The sequence below is a fragment of the Magallana gigas genome, chromosome 7 (assembly GCF_963853765.1).
Source record: "Magallana gigas chromosome 7, xbMagGiga1.1, whole genome shotgun sequence".
Classification (NCBI taxonomy): Eukaryota; Metazoa; Mollusca; class Bivalvia; order Ostreida; family Ostreidae; genus Magallana; species Magallana gigas.
Genome location: NC_088859.1, coordinates 25,404,061 through 25,427,715, shown reverse-complemented (window position 1 = coordinate 25,427,715; position 23,655 = coordinate 25,404,061). Strand labels below are relative to the sequence as shown.

The window sequence follows — 23,655 nt, the reverse complement described above, 5'->3', positions numbered from 1 at the left end:
GCATGTAAAAAACTATCGTACATTACTGTAAGTGGTTCAGATTTCCTGACGATTCATTTTTTCGTACACTTTTTACAGAAAAACAAAACATACGCAATATCAAGAATTCCACAACCAGTATGTTCAAAATTTTAACAAATAACAAATAAAGATGTTGAAAAGAACTCATTTATTGTTTAAATAACAACAAAGTTTTTGTTTACGGGTATATCTAGGCATAACAGAACATGCAAAAAAATGCAATTCATATTTCTACCTATCAAAACCTTTTGACAATCTTTATGCTTTTAGCTCATGATAAAGATATTATTACATATTTCTTTTTAAATATACGTGTTCATTTAATGCTACATATCTACTTACTTTCACCCGGTTTTATTTTTGCTCTTCTTCACCTGCTAACGGTTTCGCCCCGCCTTAGACAAAGTTGTATTTAATGAGAGATAATTTGAGTCATTGAAATTCGCCTTATCTTAAATTTGCCCACTGACAACGAGGGCAAAAGGAGCGAAATAAAATGGGGGCGAATATATCCCTCAATACAGTGTATTCGTTCAATTCGTTTTGTTAGTCATCGCAATTCTATTCATTACATGTATTACCACATTATCTATGTTAATTAACATTCATAGAAAAGATTTCAGGTATAATACCATATAGTCTTCAAAACAGTGTATTTGACAAACATTGTCCAGTCAGTTTTATCGACAAGAGATTTTTCAAATAATTCATAAACAATTACAAAAAAGAGATTAGTTTGTTCTCGTCTTTTCTAGCGGCTCCCCATGTATAGAAAGAATTCTAATACCATACCACTCAATGTAATTATAATTAAACAGCATATTACATTTGCTTTTTGATACTTTGATAGATAATTGTTTCTGAAATCTGAAAAGTATTTTATTTTTATTAATACAAAACAGTTATTTTTATTCATACAAAACAGAAATTGTAAATTGTAAATTGTAGTTTGTATACATATGCACAAGTAAATAGGTTTTCTTTGCACAGTGAATATCACAGCTGATACTCATACACCATCACGTTGTTGGTCTTATATTGTCCCACATACAGATTATCCATTTCATCCACACACACACTACCGGAGCACATTAACTTTTGTTGTGACATGAGAAGAACAGACAAAAACTGACCATGCTCATCTAGAATATGGATTGTATTACTGAAAATATCACACACCAGGATGTGACCATGAGCATTAGTGCATATACCAAATGGATGCAGATCCTTGTCTGTATAAAAGAACTTGTGTTGGCCATTCTTATCTACCACCTGAACACCTTGTTTGAGATATTCTGATGTACATATATCGCCATTTATATTTTCAGTTATGTAATGTGGAAAACTGTACAGTGCCTGCCCTTTGTTATCCGTCGTTATATTCTGTGCTTCTTCTCTTTTCTTATTGTATCTTGTGACTTTGGCCCCTCTTTGACGATGAACCATCCCCACCAGTAAGTCCTTGTTGATATGGGAGTAGTGTATGCTAAGTGGTTCCCAGTCACCAGTTTTTTCAATTATTTTAGTGGTTTTGGAATTCTTTTTTATTTTTTTGATGACGTTGTTGTGTTTGTCTGTAAAGAACAGACTCCCGCCCTGTGAAACTGTGTGGTAACCTTCAAACCTACCACTGGTTTGTATTTTCTGTAGCTGATTCCCCTGTAGATCTATATGGACAAGGTTACCTTTACTATCACTGACCCAAAGTAATTTTGATTTATATAGTGACACATGACATGGATCGTCAACACCTGTTACTGTGTACTCCATTGACTTAGTGGCAGTGTCCATGGGTTTTATTTCTCTGTTTTCTGGTTTTTTATCTGGAACACCAACTGTGCCCAGTAGATTCATAACATCATCTTTCGTGTATTGACCATCGGTAAATATTGGACGGACTGGTTTGGTGGTCTCTGGTATGGGTTGCATATTGAAATGCCAAGAAAATGAATTAAAGATTGGGTTGTTCTGAATCTCAGAAGATGAGAGGCAACCATTTAACTCTTCAACAAGGTTATCAAGGTAGGAAATATAAACTTTGTATGTTTTGCCTTGACTTTCAAGCTCTTCCATTAGTGACTCTTCTATTTTGTTGACTTGCTCTATTCTCTCCGATGTCATTGTGTCCACAGTATGTTTTAGATTTTCAGCTTCAGCCTTCGCTGATGCTCTTATTTTCATCATGACTGATTTTATTCCTTCTTTGTCTTCTTTTACAACTATTTGCAGACCTTTTGAAGTTGGAAGAAAATATTGTCGAATTTTATAAATTTTTGAAAGGTAAAAATTGAACCTTTCAGAATAAATAATCTCTAAATTGTCCAATGCATTCTTTTGATGGTCTTTGTTGGCACATTTAGAACATACTGGAATTTGACAGTTTTTGCAGAACGTGTCTATATTTTCGTCGGGGTGACTTCTGCATTTCTCCACAGGAAGTTTATGCCTGCGTTCTCTGTAGGGAACCACTTCATGGTTCTTTGTTTCTGGACTCTTTTGATGCTCATCTCTGCATTGTTCACACAATTTTCGGTGACAATCATTGCAGTAAAACTGACAGTTCTTCTTACAGTCTTCAGTGCCACACACCAAATAGTGCTGGGCCATGTCCAATGTGTCCTGGGCAATACCTGAATCAACTGAACTGGATGATTCCATCTGAAAATGTTATTTTTGTTAATGTTTTACATGATTGATAGAAATACCCGGTGTATACGGAATACTCAAAAAAGCAAAAAAGATGAATCATTTAATCGGCAAAGCTTTCTGCTTGATGATAAGATATTTTTTTTTATTATAACAACATTCATAACATATATTAAAATCACTAAATTGATCGTGAAATTAATGATTCTATATATTGCACCGATTACTTACGATATCATTGATATGATTATCCTTAACTCGACAAGTCTTTGCTAGTTGAAATATGTAACTTAAATGGGAGCAAGGCTTGACAATCAAATATATGTATTCTTTAGTCCCGTTGTAAATTATCTTTGTGTAGAGCTTATGTTTATGAACGTGGATACAAACTGCCAGGTCTTAGTAATTTATAAGTGTTACACTTTTATAACTGCAATTTTTCAAGTCATTTAAACAACGACTAATGGGTCCTATTGGTATTGATATGTCATAAAATCATGCATAAGCTGAAAACACCTATCTCAACAACAATTTATCAGGTGCTTGGCATTACCTACGCAAATATACTTAGAATGTATGCTCGTCCAGGTGTAAATATATGAAACGGTAGCATTTTTTGTTTGAAAATACTCACGTCATATATGTTACGTCATGCCCACTCTAAACTTTTGCATACAAGTACAGTGCATTTGTTATTTTATCTAGATGCTCTATTTTTTTTTTTAAATACTTAGAATGTATGTTCGTCCAGAAGTAAATATTTAAAACGGTATAGCATTTTTTGGTTCGAAAATACTCACGCTATATACAGTATGTTACGTCATACCCACCCTTAATTTTTGCATACTAGTACAGTGTATCTATACATGTATATCTAGATGCTCCATTTTTTTTAAAGAGATAGTTTATTTGTTTAATGGTTACAACCTTTTGAGAATCTCTTTATTCTATAAACATACGTAAATATTTGTTCTAAATTTCAGCAACGGGATAACCAAGCAACCGATACCTTAACAAGCTGTGAATCAACGTGACGCCACAAAGTGGTCTATTTGCAAGCTTAATTACAAAGCAGTGGTCTGCTCGACCCAGATAGGATGAAATGTCGCCTCCCATGTTTTTGTTACTATGCAAAATCCTACAAAAAAAAGAGGTCCTTGTTGGAATTTGTCAACAAGTATGCATGGTTTGTGAAATCATTTCGGAACGATATGATTCAATCCGACACAACTGTGTTAGGTCACTCTATGATATTCATGATAACAGTTTGTTTAACAAAATGAACTTCAGTGAGCTTTGAATGAAAATGAATCCATATATTGTATTAAAATAATTTCGTTCTGCGACATCATTATTATTAGGAACAAAAGGGAACTCTTCTTCATTTTTGATGTGTTTTGCAGAAATGAGAATTCCAAAAAGAGTTTTAGTAAATATGGTCCTGTTACTTCAGCAAATAAACATGGCATTATAGCAGTGTGTACTTAAATTTCAATTTCTCGGCAAAATTGCTCTCTCGAAGTAAAATGAAGATGAGCGGAAGGTAAAATAATTCTCTTCCCCCCTCCCATTCCTAATTTTATGTATTTGATTGCACATACATGTACTTATTTGACCAACATCATTATCAAACTTACTATATTTACTAAAATTTTAATCACAATTCGACATCTTCAAAATAAAGCAATTGAATTTTTGTATGTTTTTTTTTTTTTTTTGGTTTTTTTTTTGGTTTAATCCAACGTCGGCAATGATCGAATTCTGAACTTGTCCCTGTTTGCGGTTTTAAAAAAACCCCACAGTGGATATATGGGTCCCGACCATCAAGTGCCGTTAAATTGTGAGAATTTATTGCACTCATTTTATAGGTATATACACAGTATATTTGTTGTATTTTTGCATGGTCATAGTTTTATTCGACAAGTTTACAATGCCCAAAAACTACTCATAAAAAGCATCTCGGGGATATGTCATCCAAACAAATACACTTATTCATCACTAGTTGTAACAAACCGATATCTTGGCTCAATCACTGTGGGGACTTTATGGATAACGTTTTATTATGTGAAATTAGTTCCGAATTGGATTGCGGGATGGTGTACCAGAAATAAATGTCGGATGGTCAAAGCCCAGACATGTTTCAATCCATATTCTTGTTAAGTATTCGTCAGTGAAAAAATTATTGAATATTTAATTCTTCTCATATCATAACAAACAAGTTTAAGGTATAATCTGAATATACAAGTGACGCTGAAGGGAACTAACTTTTCCGGGGGGGGGGGACAACCTTTAATAAATGGACAGTGTTTAAGACCGTTAAGACGAACTCGATTTCGTCCAATCGATTTTCCCTGATAAAACAACAAAATTGATTTTAACCTTCATGGAAACCGAGGTATGGTATTAAGGTAGATAATTTCACATTATAAATTTAAAGACCGATGTCCCTCAGAATAAGCTCTATTAACTTAAAGACCATACAAGTTACGTAACTCACTTTTTGATATATTTTCGTCTTTTAAAAAATTGAATTTGACGCAGTCGTGTTTTTGCAATCCACGACAATGGACACTATTTTTCATGTTTGTTTATTGCTAACAACCATTTTATACATATAGTAATATAACACGATGAGCAGTTCAAAATAAAAACACGTTTTTGAATAAAAACGTATGTTTCATTACGTAGTTTAAATTACATATCAATAGGGAAATTTGCAATACCTGCATTAAGCAAGAGAGAACTGTCCAGAATATACTGAGTTAATTTTCATTGCATTAGAATATTGATATGAATACGAAATGTCTGATTGTTACAGTGTCAGTTAATATTGCATACTACCGTTTTAATTGTAAAAGTTTTATCCGTTTTTAATATGTAAAAGGAATAATTTGTTGTTTTAGATTTTTTTTTCAATTTCATTACCATTATACTATCAGTAATATTAAGAGGATATGGAGTAGACTAGTAGTCAATATTTTTCACTTCAAATACTGTAGAACAAATGAATGCAGATAAGCAGAACACAGGGAGAAGAGGAATGCTTTATACAGCACACCTGTTTCTGTTTTGCGTTTCATGGTCGAGTGAGCGAGGCATCGTGTTTACACCGTATATATGCCTATCGCGCAGAATATTTTTTGTTGTCTAATAATGACTAACACTTTGAAGGTAAAAAAAAAATCCCTTAATATTATATAAGACCTGTGTTCTATTTTTTACTTAAAAATATCACACGCAATGCACACTCGATTCAATAAATTACACTGCGTAGATTATCATTATACCGAAACAACGGGTCTCTATTGAAAAGGAAGTGTCAAAATATTGATAAGACTGCGAATTCCCCGGTTGATATCATCCATACTAAACAAATAAAATAACCCTGAAGGCGAAGGACGTTTGTGTGCACTACCACAAAATACTCAGTCACCGAGAGACGGAGGGGGCACCGACACCCAAGCAGACGACAAAATGGCAGGAAATCGCTGCAGCAAAGAGAGGGTGGGGATCACGCTTCTTGTGGTTGTTGTCCTCGCCTGTATCATCACTCCGATCGTCTATCTAGTTCAACAGCCGGACAAACGACAGGACGGCCCAAAAACCCTTCCTACACCGGCACCTGTACCGGCCATACCGGCCGAGCTTCACCAACGAATAGACTGTCTACCCGAGGCGCGGGGAAAATTTATGAAACTTACCAAAGAAGAATGCGAGCGACGGAATTGCGTCTTCGTACAGGAACAGTCGAACCAGAGTTGTGTTTACCCGAATAATTCGGAGTACGGATATTCCGTTGTACAAGAAACGATAGCCCTTTCTGCAACCCGGTACTATCTTCGGAAAAGAGGGAAGAGCCCTTTTACAAGTCCAGATTTCAAAGAGCCCGTGGTCGTAGTAGAAGAAAGGGGAGATAATCTTGTCAGAATAAAGGTAATTCATTTATGCAATTCATTGGGGGTAGTTGGGGGGGGGGGGGTATTTTTTGGTAAAAATTAAATCGAAAGAAAATATGTTTATATTAACAAACTGGAGTGTTAGAAAAGTGACCTTTTTTTTGACTGTTTTTTTTTTTTTAAGGAGGGGGGAATGTTTACCCATACTTGGTCATAAGGACCTCATACAGAGCAAATACACACCTGTCTAGATCTTCTCTGCAACGAAAGATCTTCAGTGTGATTTTTGAACTATATTTGTAGTCATCAGAACTGTTGGTTAGAAAATAAATCGATTTTATCTTAGATAGTGTCAAAAAATGTTAAAAGAGTGTGCAAATATTTCATTCAGGTGTTTGTTTTTATTCGTATTGCAATACCATGTTAAATTCTAAGAAATATATTGCATGTACATAAATGCTTAACAAATAGAATAGTACACACAAGAATATATCCTTAAAAATTTAATATCAAACTACATATATGTATTCTAATTTTGATGAAGCTATAAGCTTTAGAAGCTTTTTTTACCTAACCAGTTTGAAGACAACAAATCCCAGCGCTACAACGTTCCCCTGCCGATCAACACACCCGCAAAGAAATCCAGCGATCCGAAATATGAATTCAAAATCGTGGACAAAGACACATTTGCTTTCCAATTAATCAGAAAGTCCACAGGCACTGTATTGTAAGTATCTGAAGGCTACTTGGATATCAATTCTATCATACTTGCCACACATAAAAGTCTCTCTCTCTCTCTCTCTCTCTCTCTCTCTCTCTCTCTCTCTCTCTCTCTCTCTCTCTCTCTCTCTTTCTCTCTCTCTCTCTGCTATGAAAACGTCATTTCTATTGAATTGTCTAATATAACTATTTTTTCCTCATAGATTGGACACGTCGGTTGGCGGGCTTTCTTTAACTGACCAGTTTCTCCAGTTCTCAACCCGCATACCCAGCTCAAATGTGTTCGGATTCGGAGAAAATGTCCACCAGTCCTTCAAACACAATATGAATTACCAACAGTGGCCTATGTTCTCACGCGATCAAGCAACTGGTGGAATTGTATGTCTGTTTTACCAGTTAACCTGTCTGTCTGTCTGTCTGTCTGTCTCTCTCTCTCTCTCTCTCTCTCTCTCTCTCTCTCTCTCTCTCTCTCTCTCAGAGATATCCATATATATTGATTTTTAGCGTTTATTTGTATTACAGTCATAAATCTTACCACAAGTGACGTAAGAGAAATGCCTTTAAAAGTGTTTTGCAGCACAATGCATATGACTAACCAAGTAGTCGCATAAAGTAAAAAAAATAATTCAAAATCACGTGTAAGTACAATTTCCTGGTAAAACATGAATATTATATCAATCGTTTAAGCACCGTGCACATGCATATGTGAAAAAATTGAATCGACTTTTAATTTATTTTTAACAATCAAAATACTTAAATTTTATTTTAATTGGCTTGTTTTTCGCTGAATTCGTGGTGTATTTTTTTTTTTCACGAATCTCGTTTTACATGGAACATGAATTACCGGCTTATTTCTTGTATTCAAACCAAAATCACCCGATATACAATTACAAAATTTACCTCACGGAAAATTTAGGGGTTTTTTTTCATAAGTGTACAATGTTTATTTTTAGACAACTTCTTTATCAGTACAAAAAGAGAACCTTGTTGGATTTTGTTCCTCGAGTTTTAGGCGCTGTTTGCGTAAAGTTAATTTTACAACCACAACTACTGATTGATTACATCTTTTTTCAGAGTAACTGATATACTGCGATTTTTAAAATCTGTTTTCAAAATCAAAGGTTCAAAATTGTTTAAGCTGAGTGTGAATACCTACAAATTAAATATATTCCATTTTGCGTGCTCTTGCATAAGATATCAAATTTATGGTATATTCTTTTGCAATTTTACTTTTGAGTAATGGTCGTGTCCTGACGATCCTACATTTTATGACGCATTATTTTGTCGTCCTTGACCTTGTATAAAAATTACATGGTTTTAATTGGTGAAAATGTACATGTACCCCCTCCCCAAACTCACTAGGTAAATTGTTAGTTCTAATTGCATACAGTTTAAAGGTATATGAGACTTTTATTTATTAACAGCACCATTTCAACCTGTATGGCGTCCATCCATTTTACACCTGTGTAGAGGAAGATGGCAATACGCATGGAGTCCTTCTGCTAAACAGCAATGCGCAAGGTAAACCGTCCGGTATAAGGCGGGAAAGAGGGATTTTTATGCTGTTGACTGGTCATGCAGGAATAAAAAAATTTCCAAACAAGTTTTGATTTATGATTTGGGTGCGATGTTTATCAGTTGTTGAAATTTAAACGTATTAATTTTCCTTCTCCGTAGATTACGCGTTCACGCCACTCCCGATGCTGACCTACAGAACTATAGGTGGAGTTCTAGATTTCTACGTCTTTCTGGGACCCACGCCTGAAAATGTCATTCAACAATACACACAGGTCAAACTGTTTTATGAATTTTTTTCCCCAATAATCTGTTTATGATAAACAAACAAATTTTTTTGTTGCTCCGCAGCGCATATGTAGTTAAAGGGGGGGGGGGGGGATAGAAATCAAAACAGATATCAACAACGTATTTTAGTTTATACATGAAATATAAGAATGTTTTGAAACAAAAATTTTAAAATGTAGTTAAAAATATAGCCACTGATATAGCAACCGAATACACCGAATTAAAATGAAGAAATTGAAGAAAAATAAACTTAATCACACAAAATTGAAATTATGCATATATTGTATACTAGTATATCATTATGCATTTCTATCTTTCTGTCTTGCAGGCGGTGGGGCGCCCATTTCTCCCTCCCTACTGGTCCCTGGGCTTCCAGCTTTGTCGGTACGGCTATAATAGCCTACAGAATATGAAGAGAGCGGTGGAGAGAACAAGGAACGCTAGTATACCGTTGGTGAGTACAACAACATGTACAGGACACCCAACGTCGTCGGCGTGTAGTTATACATGTACATATATACATTGAGTATAGAAAAGATAAGATAAGACAGTTTATTTCCAATTTTTGGCCCAGAGGGCATACAAGTTGACAATTATTAGAAAGAAAGTCCTAAATGAGAGATTATATAAAATATAATGTATAATATTATATGATTATTACTGGCCCTTAATACCATCATATCGTCCAAAGGCCATCACAAATTGTTAAAATATTAACACATGTTTATAAAATGAGTCTAAAGAATTAATGTATTTAAAATGTGCCGACGAGTATAATTTTTTTTCTCGCATATTAGTAGAATTCCGATTAGTCTATCCCATAAAAGGAATAAATTGAGAGTGTGAGAGCATGCATTTTTCACCTTACATAATTTTCTATGAAGAGACATATACATTTACTCGATCGAATGTCTACGTCATCATATGATTATATATATGAAAAGACTCCCGGGTTAGTGTCATTGAATTCTTTCTTTTATAAAACAAACCAAAGGTTTTGAAGAGCTTGGTAAATACCTACCAAGTTATAAAGCCACAATAAATTAGTCAATTGACTTTGATCTGTGTGTTTTTTCAGGATGTTCAATACGCTGATATAGACCACATGGATGAACGGAAAGACTTCACTGTTGACCAGGTGAACTTTAATGGACTCAAGGAGTACTTTGACGAACTACGAAGCCAAGGAATGCGAACCATTATCATATTGGTTGGTTAGCATTTCAATCATTTGTAATTGTACCAAAGGCTCATTTTTTATGTGAAGAAATAAATCAAACAGAAGGCCACTTGTAAATTGCAAACAGAAAATTCCGTTTCGATTGCTCAGGTTTTTCAACTTGATTTGTTCTTATTTGAACTTTTTCACTGAAGATATTCCTCGATATTGTATGTAATTCTTTTGAGAAAAAAATGTGAAATTTAAATTCACCATGTAAGTTCAAAAGATTTTCAAAGGATAAAACAGATTACTGGAGTATTTCGTGATGAGATTCAAAATGCGATCTAACAGAGCAATCCTTCGTAAAACCCTGTTCCCACATGTGATTTCTAGAAATCGTTTTTTTTTTTTGTTTAAAAATGAAAAAAAAAATATTGTTTCAATAAATAAATATCTGTTCAGTTATGTAATGAAAAAATGCACAAGCTGACGAAATAAAAATGGCATATATAATTATAGGATCCTGCATTACTGCGCTCAGACCCAACCTACGAGCCCTACAAAAAGCTGAGTGACGTAAAAGGGGCCGTGATGTGGGGAACCGAGACCGGGGGCGAGCGGTACAAGGATCCAACGGGGGCGTTACTGGGCTATGTAAGGCACACTGCTTCCACACTCAACCTATTAGACAAACATATCAAAACAGAATGTAACAAAACGAAAACCAGAGAAACTAAAAAATTAATATATTGTTTAAGTCATGACAAAACTTTTTTGGGTTATTTTTACTTTGATACTCGGAAGACTTTATCACACTCAACTTAAAATAATGTCCGCTTGGACACGTGGGTTCCCTCCGGGTACTCCGGCTTCTTCCCACACCAATGACCCCCTCGCGCTAACATCCGTGCCAACGAGAGATATTAATATAAGTTGTAGAACTTGCTTATCAATCTTTGTAAAATAAATAAAGTTCAGTTTTTTTTTAAAATAATGTAAATACATACAAGATCTTTAAAAGTCAATAAGAATTTTTTATCAAAAATAAAATCCAAAACAAAATTGCCTCTTGCATTACTTTAGTGCTCGTGGCATAATTCACTTCTAACATTTGAAATTACTCAAAGGTATGGCCCAACGGACAAGTCGTGTTTCCGGACTTTTTTAAGACGGCGACCAAGAACCTGTGGAAACAGCTGATCCGGGATCATAGGGAGCAGCGACTGGTCATGGACGGTCTTTGGATCGTAAGTTGTTGCTTGCGATTGTGATACGACTCTGGTGCATGTGCATACTTGTTTGTATGAGTAGTGAAATACCGTATGTCCTTTTTTTTCGTCATGAAATTTGTGAAAACATGTAAAAGTATGTGTAAACTTCGTATTTGTGTATATTTTTCAATTTAAAAAGATTTTAATTGCATACAACAACGGACAAAATTTCTGCGTTTTGCGAAGTGAAAGAGAGCAAAAGTATGAAAATAAGATAGCCGCCGAAATAATTGAATACACTGATATTCGTGCTACGTATCCATCTTCAAAACTTTTTTTCTTCTAAAATTCATTAGTGAACACGCATGCAATTTTCTTTTCTTGAAACGCAAAAAACAGATGATTATTTTCTTTCTTAAAAAAAGTTTGAAACCAATTTTTATTTTTCGATACTGAATTGTGTTTGTAAGGATATGAATGAGCCAGCTAATTTTGGAACCAATGAGGAGAAGCCCTGGAATTACCCCCCTAACGAACCTACCTGGAGTCTTCATTGTCCGGATTCCCCGCTGGAGGATCCTCCTTACAGAACCAGTAAGTTGTTACCTCTCTGAAATAAGATAAGTAATTTCCAGAAGATATATATGCGGGGTTTTTTCTTGGTATAGATTTGACACATATAACAGATTAATTAGCAAAATATGCACAGAGTTCTTAAAGATTCAATCGCATTCGACATCATGTGAACTAACACAAATTAAAGTATTAAAATGGCTAAATATAATCTTATTGGATGACATAAATAACGGAATAACTCGAGTATTCACACAAGTTCAAATACTGTCTGTGGGTCCTCAAAGTTGAATACTGTACAGGGTTATTAAATCTCGAGTTTTGTATATGAAATCAAACAAATTCATGTAATATTAATACATAACACGTGTCATACTTCAAATTTTATTTTCCTTCCAGTGGCGGCTTTTGTGCACGATGAAACAAACAAGAAGAAGCGTCTGTCGGAGAAGACTATTTGTATGACGTCACGGCATGGCGACAAGAACGATCTACAACATTACAACGTCCACAGTCTGTATGGATGGAGCCAGACCCAGCCCACTCTGGAGTAAAAAAAACATCATTACTACACTCTTTGCAACAGAAATATCTTCTGGAAAAACAAATATCATGTTTATTTTTAAGATCTATACCTAATTAACATTAGCTATAAGCTAATATAAACTAACACCACCTCTTTTATAATATCACCAAAACAATTGCTGAGAAAAAAAACAACTTAATTTAAAGACAAAAAAATAGTGTTTATAACTACCATGCCAACGAAACTTTAAGATCATCTTTAAGTTGCATTTCACGCATACGTTTCTTATAATTTATCAGGGCTATTCGCGAAGCGTCCAAAGAACGCGGCGTGGTGATCACGAGGTCAACGTTTCCAGGAAGCGGGAAATACGGAGGTCACTGGCTGGGTGACAATGACAGCTCTTGGCTGTCCATGAGGAACTCTATCATAGGTAGAGAAAATTTCCAGGAGACTTAATTGCAAATTCACTGAATATTTTTTGCTCATCTTGTCTTACAGCAAAATTCTTTTCTTTCAGGAATGTTGGAATTTAATCTTTTTGGAATACCATATGTAAGTCCCCCCCCCCCTCTCTCTCTCTCTCTCTCTCTCTCTCTCTCTCTCTCTCTCTCTCTCTCTCTCTCTCTCTCTCTGAATTTAAACATTTTTGTAGATTCATGGCTTTTTTCTCATAGATTGGTGCAGACATTTGCGGCTTTAACCGCGACACCACAGAGGAGTTGTGTCTAAGATGGATGCAGCTTGGAGCATTTTATCCGTACTCCCGAAACCACAACGGAATAGGAAACATTGTATGTCCTTAGTGATAACGATCTTTGTCCAGCAAAAAATTGTATAAACATGAAGTTTTTAGTTTTTGCCCCAAAGTTTATCTTTGTACTAAAATTAAAATAAATTCGTTTGACATTTGGTTTATAAACCTATAAAATTCAAATAACGGTTTAATATTGTAATTAAAAAAAAAAAAACCATGTAATTCCAATGAAATACCGTTTGTGTTGGTGCCATGTTGATTGCTAGCTTGTACTTTTTCGCAAACAGGAACAAGATCCAGCAGCCCTTGGTGAGCGCGTGAGCAGAGCGTCACGTGAGGCACTGGAGACGCGTTACCAACTCTTGCCGTATTTGTACACGTTGTTCTATTACGCCCACGTGCACGGGAACACAGTGGTTCGACCTCTTCATCATGAGTAGGTTTCACAGATCTTTCTTATTCTGTAAACGTTCTTTTAAATAAAATTCAAATCAACCAAATAATGTTGGGAAAATATTTAAAATTTAAATTTCGTCTTTGCCGTCACATCATTAAATAATTTGTTCATTTTATTTATCAATAATTTATTTGTACATTATTAGTTGAAATACTTTACCTCTCATTATTTTGCTCATTAAAAGTTTATTACTAATTCTGTAATTCGTATATCTTGTGTTCAATTAAACGGTCATGTTTTAATGAAAATGATAATTTTACAGATTCACAAACGATAAATACACTATGGAGATATCTGAACAATTTCTATGGGGTAGCTCTCTACTCGTCTCCCCTGTTTTGTATGAGGTATGTGCATTTAAATGTATTTGTTCTCAGTATTTTCTATGCATTAAATCAATCATTGAAAAGACACTTATTTTAACAGGGTGCCCAAAGCATCACTTATTACTTGCCCGCAGGATTATGGTACAATTATTATAACGTGAGTATCATTTTTTTTTCACTTAGACCAAACTGGACCTAACTTTTAGTTAGAAATCGCTTTTCCGCAGATCTAAATTTAAAAAGTTTTGATAAATACCATATACCGAGTTATCTTCGCCTCATGTCAATTTCGCCTGTGTTAATGAGAGATATTTAGAGATATTAAAATTCGCCTTGTCTTTATTAAATTCTAAATTCGCCAATAGGCAACGAGGGCGAAAATTTTTGATCACCCAGCCCCCTTAATTCAATTGAACTTTATATTCTGAATATTGTATTCATATTGATATTTTTTTTTCATTCGCATCACAGATCAAGCATCATTTGAATTTTATAACTTTGTTTTCCACTAAAATGATTAGCTCACCCTTTCACTGGCTATTTTTTTTAGGGAAGTTCAATGCAGAGCACTGGTAAAAAATACACAGAGAATGTAAACCTAGAGTCTAAGATCCCACTGTCCATCAGGGGCGGATCTATCATCCCTCAACAGACGCCTTCAACAACAACAGCGAAAAGGTAACATACATGTACCTGTATAACTGTTTACAACAATATTCTTCAATCAAGTTAGAGAGAAAATGTCACAACTTGCAGGAAATACGTGTAATTCTTAAAGATTTTTATTAATATGTCTTTATACATGTATATGGTTTAAAAGAAATTCTTCGTTACAAAAAAAGTTGCTTGTATAGTTTAAAAGAAAAAAATTGATTCCATGATTGAGTTTTCCCAAAATGCCGACGTCACAAATAAATGTAACCCCCCCCCCCTCCAAAAAAAAAAAACCCATAAAAAATGAAGTATGTACACTGGTTTTAATTCTAACGGAGAATGAGAAAAAGCGTACACACGCGTAAGACATGCAATCTATGTTTTGTTTTTTTAATCCTACATATCGACTCCCCGAGTTTTGTCCTTTTATAACAATATAAAATTAACTCCCATCAGTACTAGTACTTTCAGTGCTTTGATTTTTTTTCAGTCGAAAAAATCCATTGTCCTTGATAATAGCACTGGACAGCGATGGAAGCGCAGAAGGAAGTTTATTTTGGGATGATGGAGTTTCTATAGGTGTGTATCATAACATACTATAGTCTATAGACAACTGCTTCTACTATAAATCCAATAGAAATGCAAACTATTTACATTACAATTTTGCAAAATATTAAATATGTACGAGTACATGGAACTTTGGTGTAAAGTTCAAGTGTATGGTCCTTTTTTGTTTTTACGTGAAAATTTACATTGGGCGCTGTGTATCTTAATTGCACAAGAATAGATTGACTAAATTAATGTTCTTCATATTTCAGAGACCATCGAGAGAAGTGAATATTTGCTTGCGTCCATGAAAGTTAGACAGGTAAACCTATTAAGCTTCCAAACATTTCAGTAATTATAACATTGTTAAAATTTGGATTTCTAAATTTTTGTAATACAAAGCTTTTAGCTTACCGTCAGAAGTAAAGTTAATGAACATAAAACGCAGCAAGACTATTTTCTTCCAATTTTAGTCAACATTCACTTACAACATTGAAGGAGGGAACCCGTCATCAATAAAAGAAGGAGTTGTTATTGATAAAATGGAAATCTGGGGAATCCAAGAAAACGTCAGCCTGGTTTTAAAGGACAACAGTGAACAGATATCCAGCTTCAAACAAGAGGTTTTTATGTGTTTTGCGCTGACCACTTTAGTAATTATCGACATATTTTTTTTGGGGGGGGGGGCTAAAATGCGTATCATTTCTTTAATTTACTGTTTTATATTTTAAATCGTAGGGAAATAAACTGACCATATACAATTTGTCCCAATCCTTGTCTGAGGAATTTGAAATAAAATGGATGTAAGTATTACTAGTAATTAAAACAACTATTTTCAACTAGAAAAATTCTATGTTTCTATTTGAAATAATTAAAATCATAATCAACAAAATGAATTTACAAATGACACGTGGCTTTAATTTGATGACCAGGAGTGGAAAATTCGACGATCTCCAAAGAATTGACTGTTTTCCGGAACGGTTGGGAAAATACGAAAAATTAACTAAAGAGAAATGCCAGAGCAGGAGTTGTGTGTATGACCCAACCCCGTCTGAGGCCCCAGATTGTTACTTTCCTATGACAGGGTACGGATACAGTGTGTCAGGACGTGTGAATAACAAGGATAATGGCTGGATAGTACCTTTGAAGTTGAGGGGAAAGACCCCGTTCGGAGCCCCAATCATGGATCTTCACTTCGAGATCGAAAGCTATGGAGATGATATTTTCCGTTTTAAGGTTTCGTCTTAATCACAACTTTAAAATATGCTGATTTTAGCTTAATTTCTTCATTTCCTTGATTGAGGGTGGGTACATGCATGTGTAAATGTACCAAAGAGGTACTGAGTAGCAAATAAGGACTACGGAAACTGAGGTAGATTTTTTTCTTTTGTAGCTTGACGTGCCATCAAAGAACAGGTACACTGTTCCATTAAACATGGGGATTACTCCACACAAACCTAGTTCAGAACCGAGATACGAACTGAAGATCACCAATAATGAAACATTCTCTTTCCAAATCATAAGAAGAAGCTCTAAGGCTGTCATGTAAGAAATACATTGATTAATGATAAACCGAGGAACACGGAATCATTTTTGTGTATTACATGTTTGAGGTGATAAAAAACGTTCGGAATTGATCTAATGGAGCCTGAAGGGCTTAATGGTGTATTAGATCAGGCCCGCTCGTATTTGATCACTTTGATCAAATTCCACTTTTTGAATTTTAAGATCACCTCATAATATTCAACGAATAATTCCTTATTACTTAAAAATAATTTTCAGCAATTGTGCGATTCATATTAAAATACGTGTTGTCATTGATCAAATATGTTGAACTAAACGTTAACGTTACAAAATCGATTCGCAGTGTTATCACAAAGACATCGGAAAGTATTACAATGTACATGAATGAAATTAAGCAACAGTTTGTTATATCACGGTCTGATTTTCAAATTTTTAAAGGAAATGAAATATGGTTTATAAAAGCAGCACATACATTGTTCTACCCATGGTACATATAAAAACTCTAACGTATTTTTTTCCTCTCAGCAGTAATTGTCTTAATTATTTCGCATTACTATGATTAACATTTTAATAAATTGCTACTGCAGCTGGGATACGAGTGTGGGAGGTTTGACATTTGAAAACCAGTTTCTACAAATCGCCACAAAACTACCCTCTTGGAATGTGTATGGATTTGGCGAGAATGTCCACAGCAAATTTCGTCACGACTTGAATTGGAAGCAGTGGCCTATGTTTGCTCGAGACGAGGGGACGGGACAAGAGGTGTGGTTTTATGGGGTTTTGTATACACTTATTTTTTTTTTAATTTCTGATCGTAATTTCCCCAATGTTCAACATGCGTATACAAAAAAAGATGACGAAACTGAATGACTTTTGGCACACAATGCATCCAAAACTCTTGCATTTAGCTTTTAAAAGTGATTTCTTCCTCTCTCTCAGAATTTTAAAAACCATTATGGAGTCCATCCGTTCTACATGTGTATGGAAGAAGATGGCCAGGCCCATGGTATTTTGCTGTTGAACAGTAATGCACAAGGTATAGTTATTATAAACGAAGGCCCACTTACTCTTTGCTGTTACTTCTTAACAGCATAACTACATCTCCTAGACTGTAACGTTTTGGTTTAGTTTTTATGTGATTTTATTGATTTAAGGTGGACAGTTTTTTTTCTTCTGAATGTATGAATGTTTAAAATTAATGCATCTTATCTATTACATCATTTTTTTTAGATTACGCTTTCACTCCCCTCCCTATGTTAATCTACAGAACTATCGGGGGCATACTTGATTTCTATGTCTTCATGGGACCAGAACCTGAAAACGTGGTCCAACAATATCATAAGGTTGAACAAAATACTGAAAAAAATATATATATTTATTGGCGCCTTGCTTATCAGTCAATAAATAATGACCGGTGTGTTTTGGTCTGATTTTAGGCAATAGGAAGACCATACTTACCGCCATACTGGTCCTTGGGTTTCCAACTGTGTCGGTATGGTTACAACAGTATAGCAAAGATGCAAGAAGCAGTAAACCGAACGAGGAAGGCAAACATACCGCACGTGAGTTGAAGTTTAAAATAACAATAAAAATATCCACTTCTTAAATTTTAAGGCACTTAAGACGTTATATGCACTGTCGACCATTTTGTAACGAAATAAACATAGTTTTAAGGAAAAATGAAATGATTTCATGCATTGACTCTGTGTGCCATTGATGCATCGATTTAGCACTATCAAAACAATATCTACAATACATGTACGCCTAATCATACACATTGTAAATATGCATTGTAAGTAAATGAGAATTCCTCTGCTGTTTATTGAACGTTATTTCACATTTAAAAAACAAGCATTGGTCTCTTCACAGGATGTGCAGTATGCAGACATTGACCACATGTATAAACAGATGGACTTCACCATCGATCACGATAGATTCCCTGGTTTGAATGCCTACTTTCAAGGACTTCAGCAAAAAGGAATGAAAACAATTATTATCTTGGTAAAAAATTTAATTAAATTTTAGTTGAAAAGAAATTTACATCTTTCATGAAAACTTCTTAAATGTAAGGTCTTACGAATGAGAGAAAAGTTGGGATGCGTTCATTTCCTTGAAATTTTTTTTCAATCCAGTTTTTATTTGTGTATATTTTAGTTTAGTTTTAAAAGGTAGAATAGGACAAAATGCATTCATTCTTTTGCATCAATTTACATATTCTTATTTTTGGCCCATTCAGGATCCAACTTTGATAAGCAACGTGTCTGGCTATGAACCTTATGAAAGAATAAAGGCAATCCGTGGAAGCATAATGTGGCCTCAAAATTACAGCATTCCCCATGACAGCAGTGATAATGGCGCAGTTCTAGGATATGTACGTAAAAATGAAGAGTGAATGTTTACTCTTTAAAAGTCTTTCAAAACCTTAGAAAAGCGCTTAACCGTAAGATTTTTTTTTTAAATTTTGATATAGGTATGGCCAGAGGGAAAAGTCATCTTCCCCGATTTCTTCAAGAACGCCACAGAACGGGTGTGGGAGGAGCTCATCAGATCCCATCACAGCAACATAAGTTTTGACGGACTTTGGATTGACATGAACGAACCAGCGAACTTTGGAACAAACGAAGAAAAACCATGGAACTGGCCTGATGGAGCTAAACCATATTGGAGTTTGAAATGCAACGAAGGCGAGGCTCTGGAGGATCCTCCATATCGGACGATGGCGGCTTTTGTATACGACAAAGAAGACAGGAAGATACGAATATCGGACAAAACCATATGTATGGTAGCAAAGCAAGGAAATAACGGAGAGTACAACCACTATGATGTACACAGTTTATATGGGTGGAGCCAATCTCCTTCGACTCTGAATGGTCTCAGACAAGCTACGAACAAAAGAGGCATTGTAATATCCCGTTCGACGTTTCCCGGAAGTGGAAAGTACGCAGGGCACTGGTTGGGTGATAACTCCGCTGTCTGGCCAGATATTCATCTCTCCATTATTGGTAGTCTGGAGTTCAACCTTTTCGGTATACCTTACATTGGAGCCGATATTTGTGGCTTTTTTGGAAACTCTTCTGCACAACTTTGCAAGAGATGGATGCAGTTAGGGGCGTTTTACACTTTCAGCAGAAACCATAATGGAATAAACTATGAGCCCCAAGATCCGGCCTATTTTGGAGAAGACGTTGCAGAAGCATCACGCATAGCATTGGAAACCCGCTACTCCTTACTCCCGTACTTGTATACCTTATTTTATAAATCTCACACAAAAGGTGGGACCGTCATGAGGCCTCTCCATCACGAATTCCCTAGAGATAAACTTACTTACGATATAGATTCACAGTTTCTATGGGGTCCAGCACTCTTGATTTCGCCAATCCTGTATGAGAACCAAAATACCTTATCGTTCTATCTGCCAAGCGGTGACTGGTACGATTTTTACACTGGGAAACACTACATTGGAGGACAGAGGCTCATCCAGGAAGTGGACGGGGATTCTAAAATTGGCCTGCATGTGAGAGGTGGATTTATCTTGCCACAACAGACACCGGCTCTCACCACTACTGAGAGTAGGACCAAACCGTTTACACTTTTGGTGGCCTTGAATTACGATGGGCGACGACGAACGGCTAGCGGTGATTTATACTGGGACGATGGAGAAAGTATCGAACCTTCCAATTATTTTTATTCCAAGTTCCAATACAACAATGATATTCTCAGTATGAACATTCAGAAGAATAATGACCAATTGGTCCAGAACTTGACAATAGACACTGTCGTTATTCTGGGGTTACCAGATAGTTTTAGATATGCATACATACAAGGAAACAGTCTGGAGTTAACCATTGAAGGTGGTTCTATGAGAATGATAAAGAATTTGCGAATTTCTCTTCAAAAAGACTTTGCCCTGGAGTTCACGGAGGTAATGAAACCGACGGAAGACGAAGCTTCTAGAATAGACTGCTTACCAGATATTACTGGAGATGAAAATCAAAACATGATGCTATGCAGAAACAGAGGTTGCATATGGAATAGGGTCGAAAATAAGAATTCCGTGCCCGCATGTTTTTTAAATGACACAAATCATGGCTATACATTCCTTAACGAATCATCAGGATATCATAGTAAAACAATTCATCTTCAATGGAAGAATAAATCGTCCGTCTTCGGAGGAGATTTACGTAAAATACGACTTAGCATTCAGGAATTGTCGGAAAATATTGTCCGTTTGAAATTTGACGACCCTTCACAGAACAGGTATGAAGTTCCGGTTCCTATAAACAGAAACATCAAGTCTCACACCCCGGCGAGTCAGAAATATGTAATAGAGTACTCAAATAGTAGCAGTTCCACTTTTTATATTAAAGTAATAAGAAAAGATACCAAGAAAACAATTTTCGACACTTCGAGTGGAGGTTTCACCTTTGCCGACCAGTTTCTTCAATTATCCACAATTCTCCCTTCATCATACGTATACGGCATTGGCGAAAACCGTCACTTTACGTTTCAACACAACTTAAATTTCAAACGGTGGCCCATGTTTTCTCGTGACAATGGCGTCAACTGGGGGGATTACGCCAACCTGTATGGCGTTCATCCATTTTACATGTGTGTGGAAGATGATGATGGGAACTCGAATGGCGTACTGTTGCTGAATAGTAACGCTATGGAGGTGGTGTTCAGTCCTCGGCCGTCTCTTACATATAGAACCGTTGGAGGCATTCTCGATTTTTATGTCTTCATGGGATCCAGTCCAGAAAATGTAATTCAGGAGTACACAGGGGTAATTGGACGACCGTACCTACCGCCATATTGGGCGTTGGGCTTTCAGTTAAGTCGATACGGTTATAACACTTTAGACAATTTGAAGTCGGCAACAAAAAGAATGGTTGACAACGACATTCCACTAGATGTACAATATGCGGACATAGACCACATGGATGAACGGAAGGACTTCACCATTGATGAAGTTAATTTTAAAAATATATCAGGATATGTTAAGGAACTTCAGCAACAAAATATGCATTTCATTATCATTCTTGATCCCGCTCTGATTAGCAATGAAACAAATTACTATCCTTATGAAATAGGAAAAGGAAAAATGTTCATTAAATGGCCTATTTTAAATAATGATATCCGAAGCGGCCAGGACATGCTTGGATATGTTTGGCCTAAAGGAAAAGTTGTTTTCCCAGATTTCCTAAAAAACGAAACGCGTGAATATTGGAAAGATTTGATTGTCAGTCATTATGCAAATTTGTCATTTGATGGATTATGGATTGATATGAACGAACCAGCAAACTTTGGAACAAACGAAGAACGGCCGTTTAATTGGCCAGAGAAGGACAAGCCTTATTGGTCTCTGAAGTGTCCAGCCTCTGAACTGGACGATCCTCCATACAAACCAAGAGGTGTGTTCGGGCCTCGTTTGTCAGACAAAACACTCTGTATGGTAGCCCTACAAAACGATGGCGCCTACCAACACTATGATGTCCATAGTTTGTATGGTTGGAGCGAAACGGAGCCAACACTATATGGACTGAGGAACGCTACAGGAGGAAACAAAAGAGGTATTGTCATAACCCGGTCTACCTATCCATCAAGTGGGAAATACGCTGGTCACTGGCTAGGTGATAACGACAGTAAATGGCCTGATGTCCACGACTCTATCATCGGACTCCTGGAATTTAACCTCTTTGGTATTCCGTACATCGGAGCCGACATTTGCGGATTTTTTGGACATCCTTCTGCAGAACTCTGTGAAAGATGGATGCAACTTGGGGCGTTTTACACATTTTCTAGAAATCACAATACGATTAACACGAAAGATCAGGACCCTGCTATTTTTGGTCCAGCAAATGCTGACTCTGCCAGACGGGCTTTAAACTTGCGGTATTCGCTCTTGCCTTACCTATACACTTTGTTTTACGAGGTTAACTCTAATGGCGGTACGGTGATCCGATCCATGATGCAAAGTTTCCCAAAAGACATCAAGTCGCGCAACATCGATACTCAATTCATGTGGGGACCGGCCATTATGATCGCTCCCGTTCTCAGCGCAGGGAAAATTGAAGTGGATGTATATTTTCCGGAGGGACGGTGGTTTGACTTTACATCCGGTGAACTTATCAGTGAGGGGGGTAAGAAGACAGTGACCGTGTCCGCTCCGCGAGACAAAATTCCTGTCTTTGTTCGAGAAGGTTACATCATTCCAACCCAGTTACATGGTGCTAACACCGAAGTCGCAAGAAAGAATCCTATGGATATAATTATCATTCCGGACGAAAACGGAAAAGCAGAAGGTAAACTATTCCTGGACGATGGAGATACTATAGATACCGTGGAGAATGGGAAGTTCTATTTGTCGTCATTTAAATTCAATGGCACATATTTTTCAATGACTATTACCACTCACAATGAAACTATGGTTGACAGCATTCGTGTGGGAAGTATGACTATATTTGGCATCAAGAAAGAAATAACTAGTGTTACAGTTAACAATGCCAGTAAATCCTTCGAGAAATTAAAACCACATAATAAATTGTATATTAAAGACTTGGGCGTCACGCTGCAAAGTAACTTTGAAGTGGTTTTAAAATGATAAATAAAGAAGCTTTAGTTCATTTATAGATATACACATGTATATAGTTACTAGTATATAAAGTAGTATTGATAGATATAGCTGCAGCTATTGCACGCATGTGTAAGACTATAGTACATATTTAGCGAAGGAAATTTATATATTGTTAATTCTGTTGATATCGGTTTCAATGCTGTTTTATTACTGCTTAAATGGGTAAATTTTTTCATAAAATAAATTCAATCTAATTTTA

The 23,655-nt window shown here is 35.9% G+C and overlaps 2 protein-coding genes across 2 annotated transcripts; one reads left to right on the top strand and one right to left on the bottom strand.

The window, feature by feature from the left end:
• Positions 1–282: 282 nt before the first annotated feature.
• LOC136270175 (uncharacterized) lies at positions 283–3,116 on the bottom strand. The gene is made up of 2 exons (XM_066066902.1): positions 2,899–3,116; positions 283–2,679 (listed from the first exon to the last, which is right to left on the bottom strand). Exon 2 carries the CDS (start codon positions 2,677–2,679, stop codon positions 1,018–1,020), a length of 1,662 nt encoding a protein of 553 aa, XP_065922974.1. The 5' UTR covers positions 2,899–3,116; the 3' UTR covers positions 283–1,017.
• A 2,784-nt stretch (positions 3,117–5,900) lies between these two features.
• LOC105328796 (maltase-glucoamylase) lies at positions 5,901–23,655 on the top strand. The gene is made up of 31 exons (XM_011429809.4): positions 5,901–6,600; positions 7,142–7,290; positions 7,487–7,661; positions 8,708–8,804; positions 8,961–9,073; positions 9,415–9,540; positions 10,165–10,296; positions 10,768–10,902; positions 11,376–11,495; positions 11,930–12,053; positions 12,432–12,582; positions 12,858–12,991; positions 13,079–13,113; positions 13,236–13,352; positions 13,603–13,751; positions 14,035–14,119; positions 14,199–14,255; positions 14,649–14,776; positions 15,243–15,331; positions 15,571–15,620; positions 15,772–15,921; positions 16,037–16,101; positions 16,231–16,534; positions 16,692–16,843; positions 17,410–17,584; positions 17,762–17,858; positions 18,053–18,165; positions 18,259–18,384; positions 18,692–18,823; positions 19,059–19,193; positions 19,293–23,655. The coding sequence occupies exons 1-31, from the start codon at positions 6,142–6,144 to the stop codon at positions 23,421–23,423; spliced, it is 8,205 nt and encodes a 2,734-aa protein (XP_011428111.3). The 5' UTR covers positions 5,901–6,141; the 3' UTR covers positions 23,424–23,655.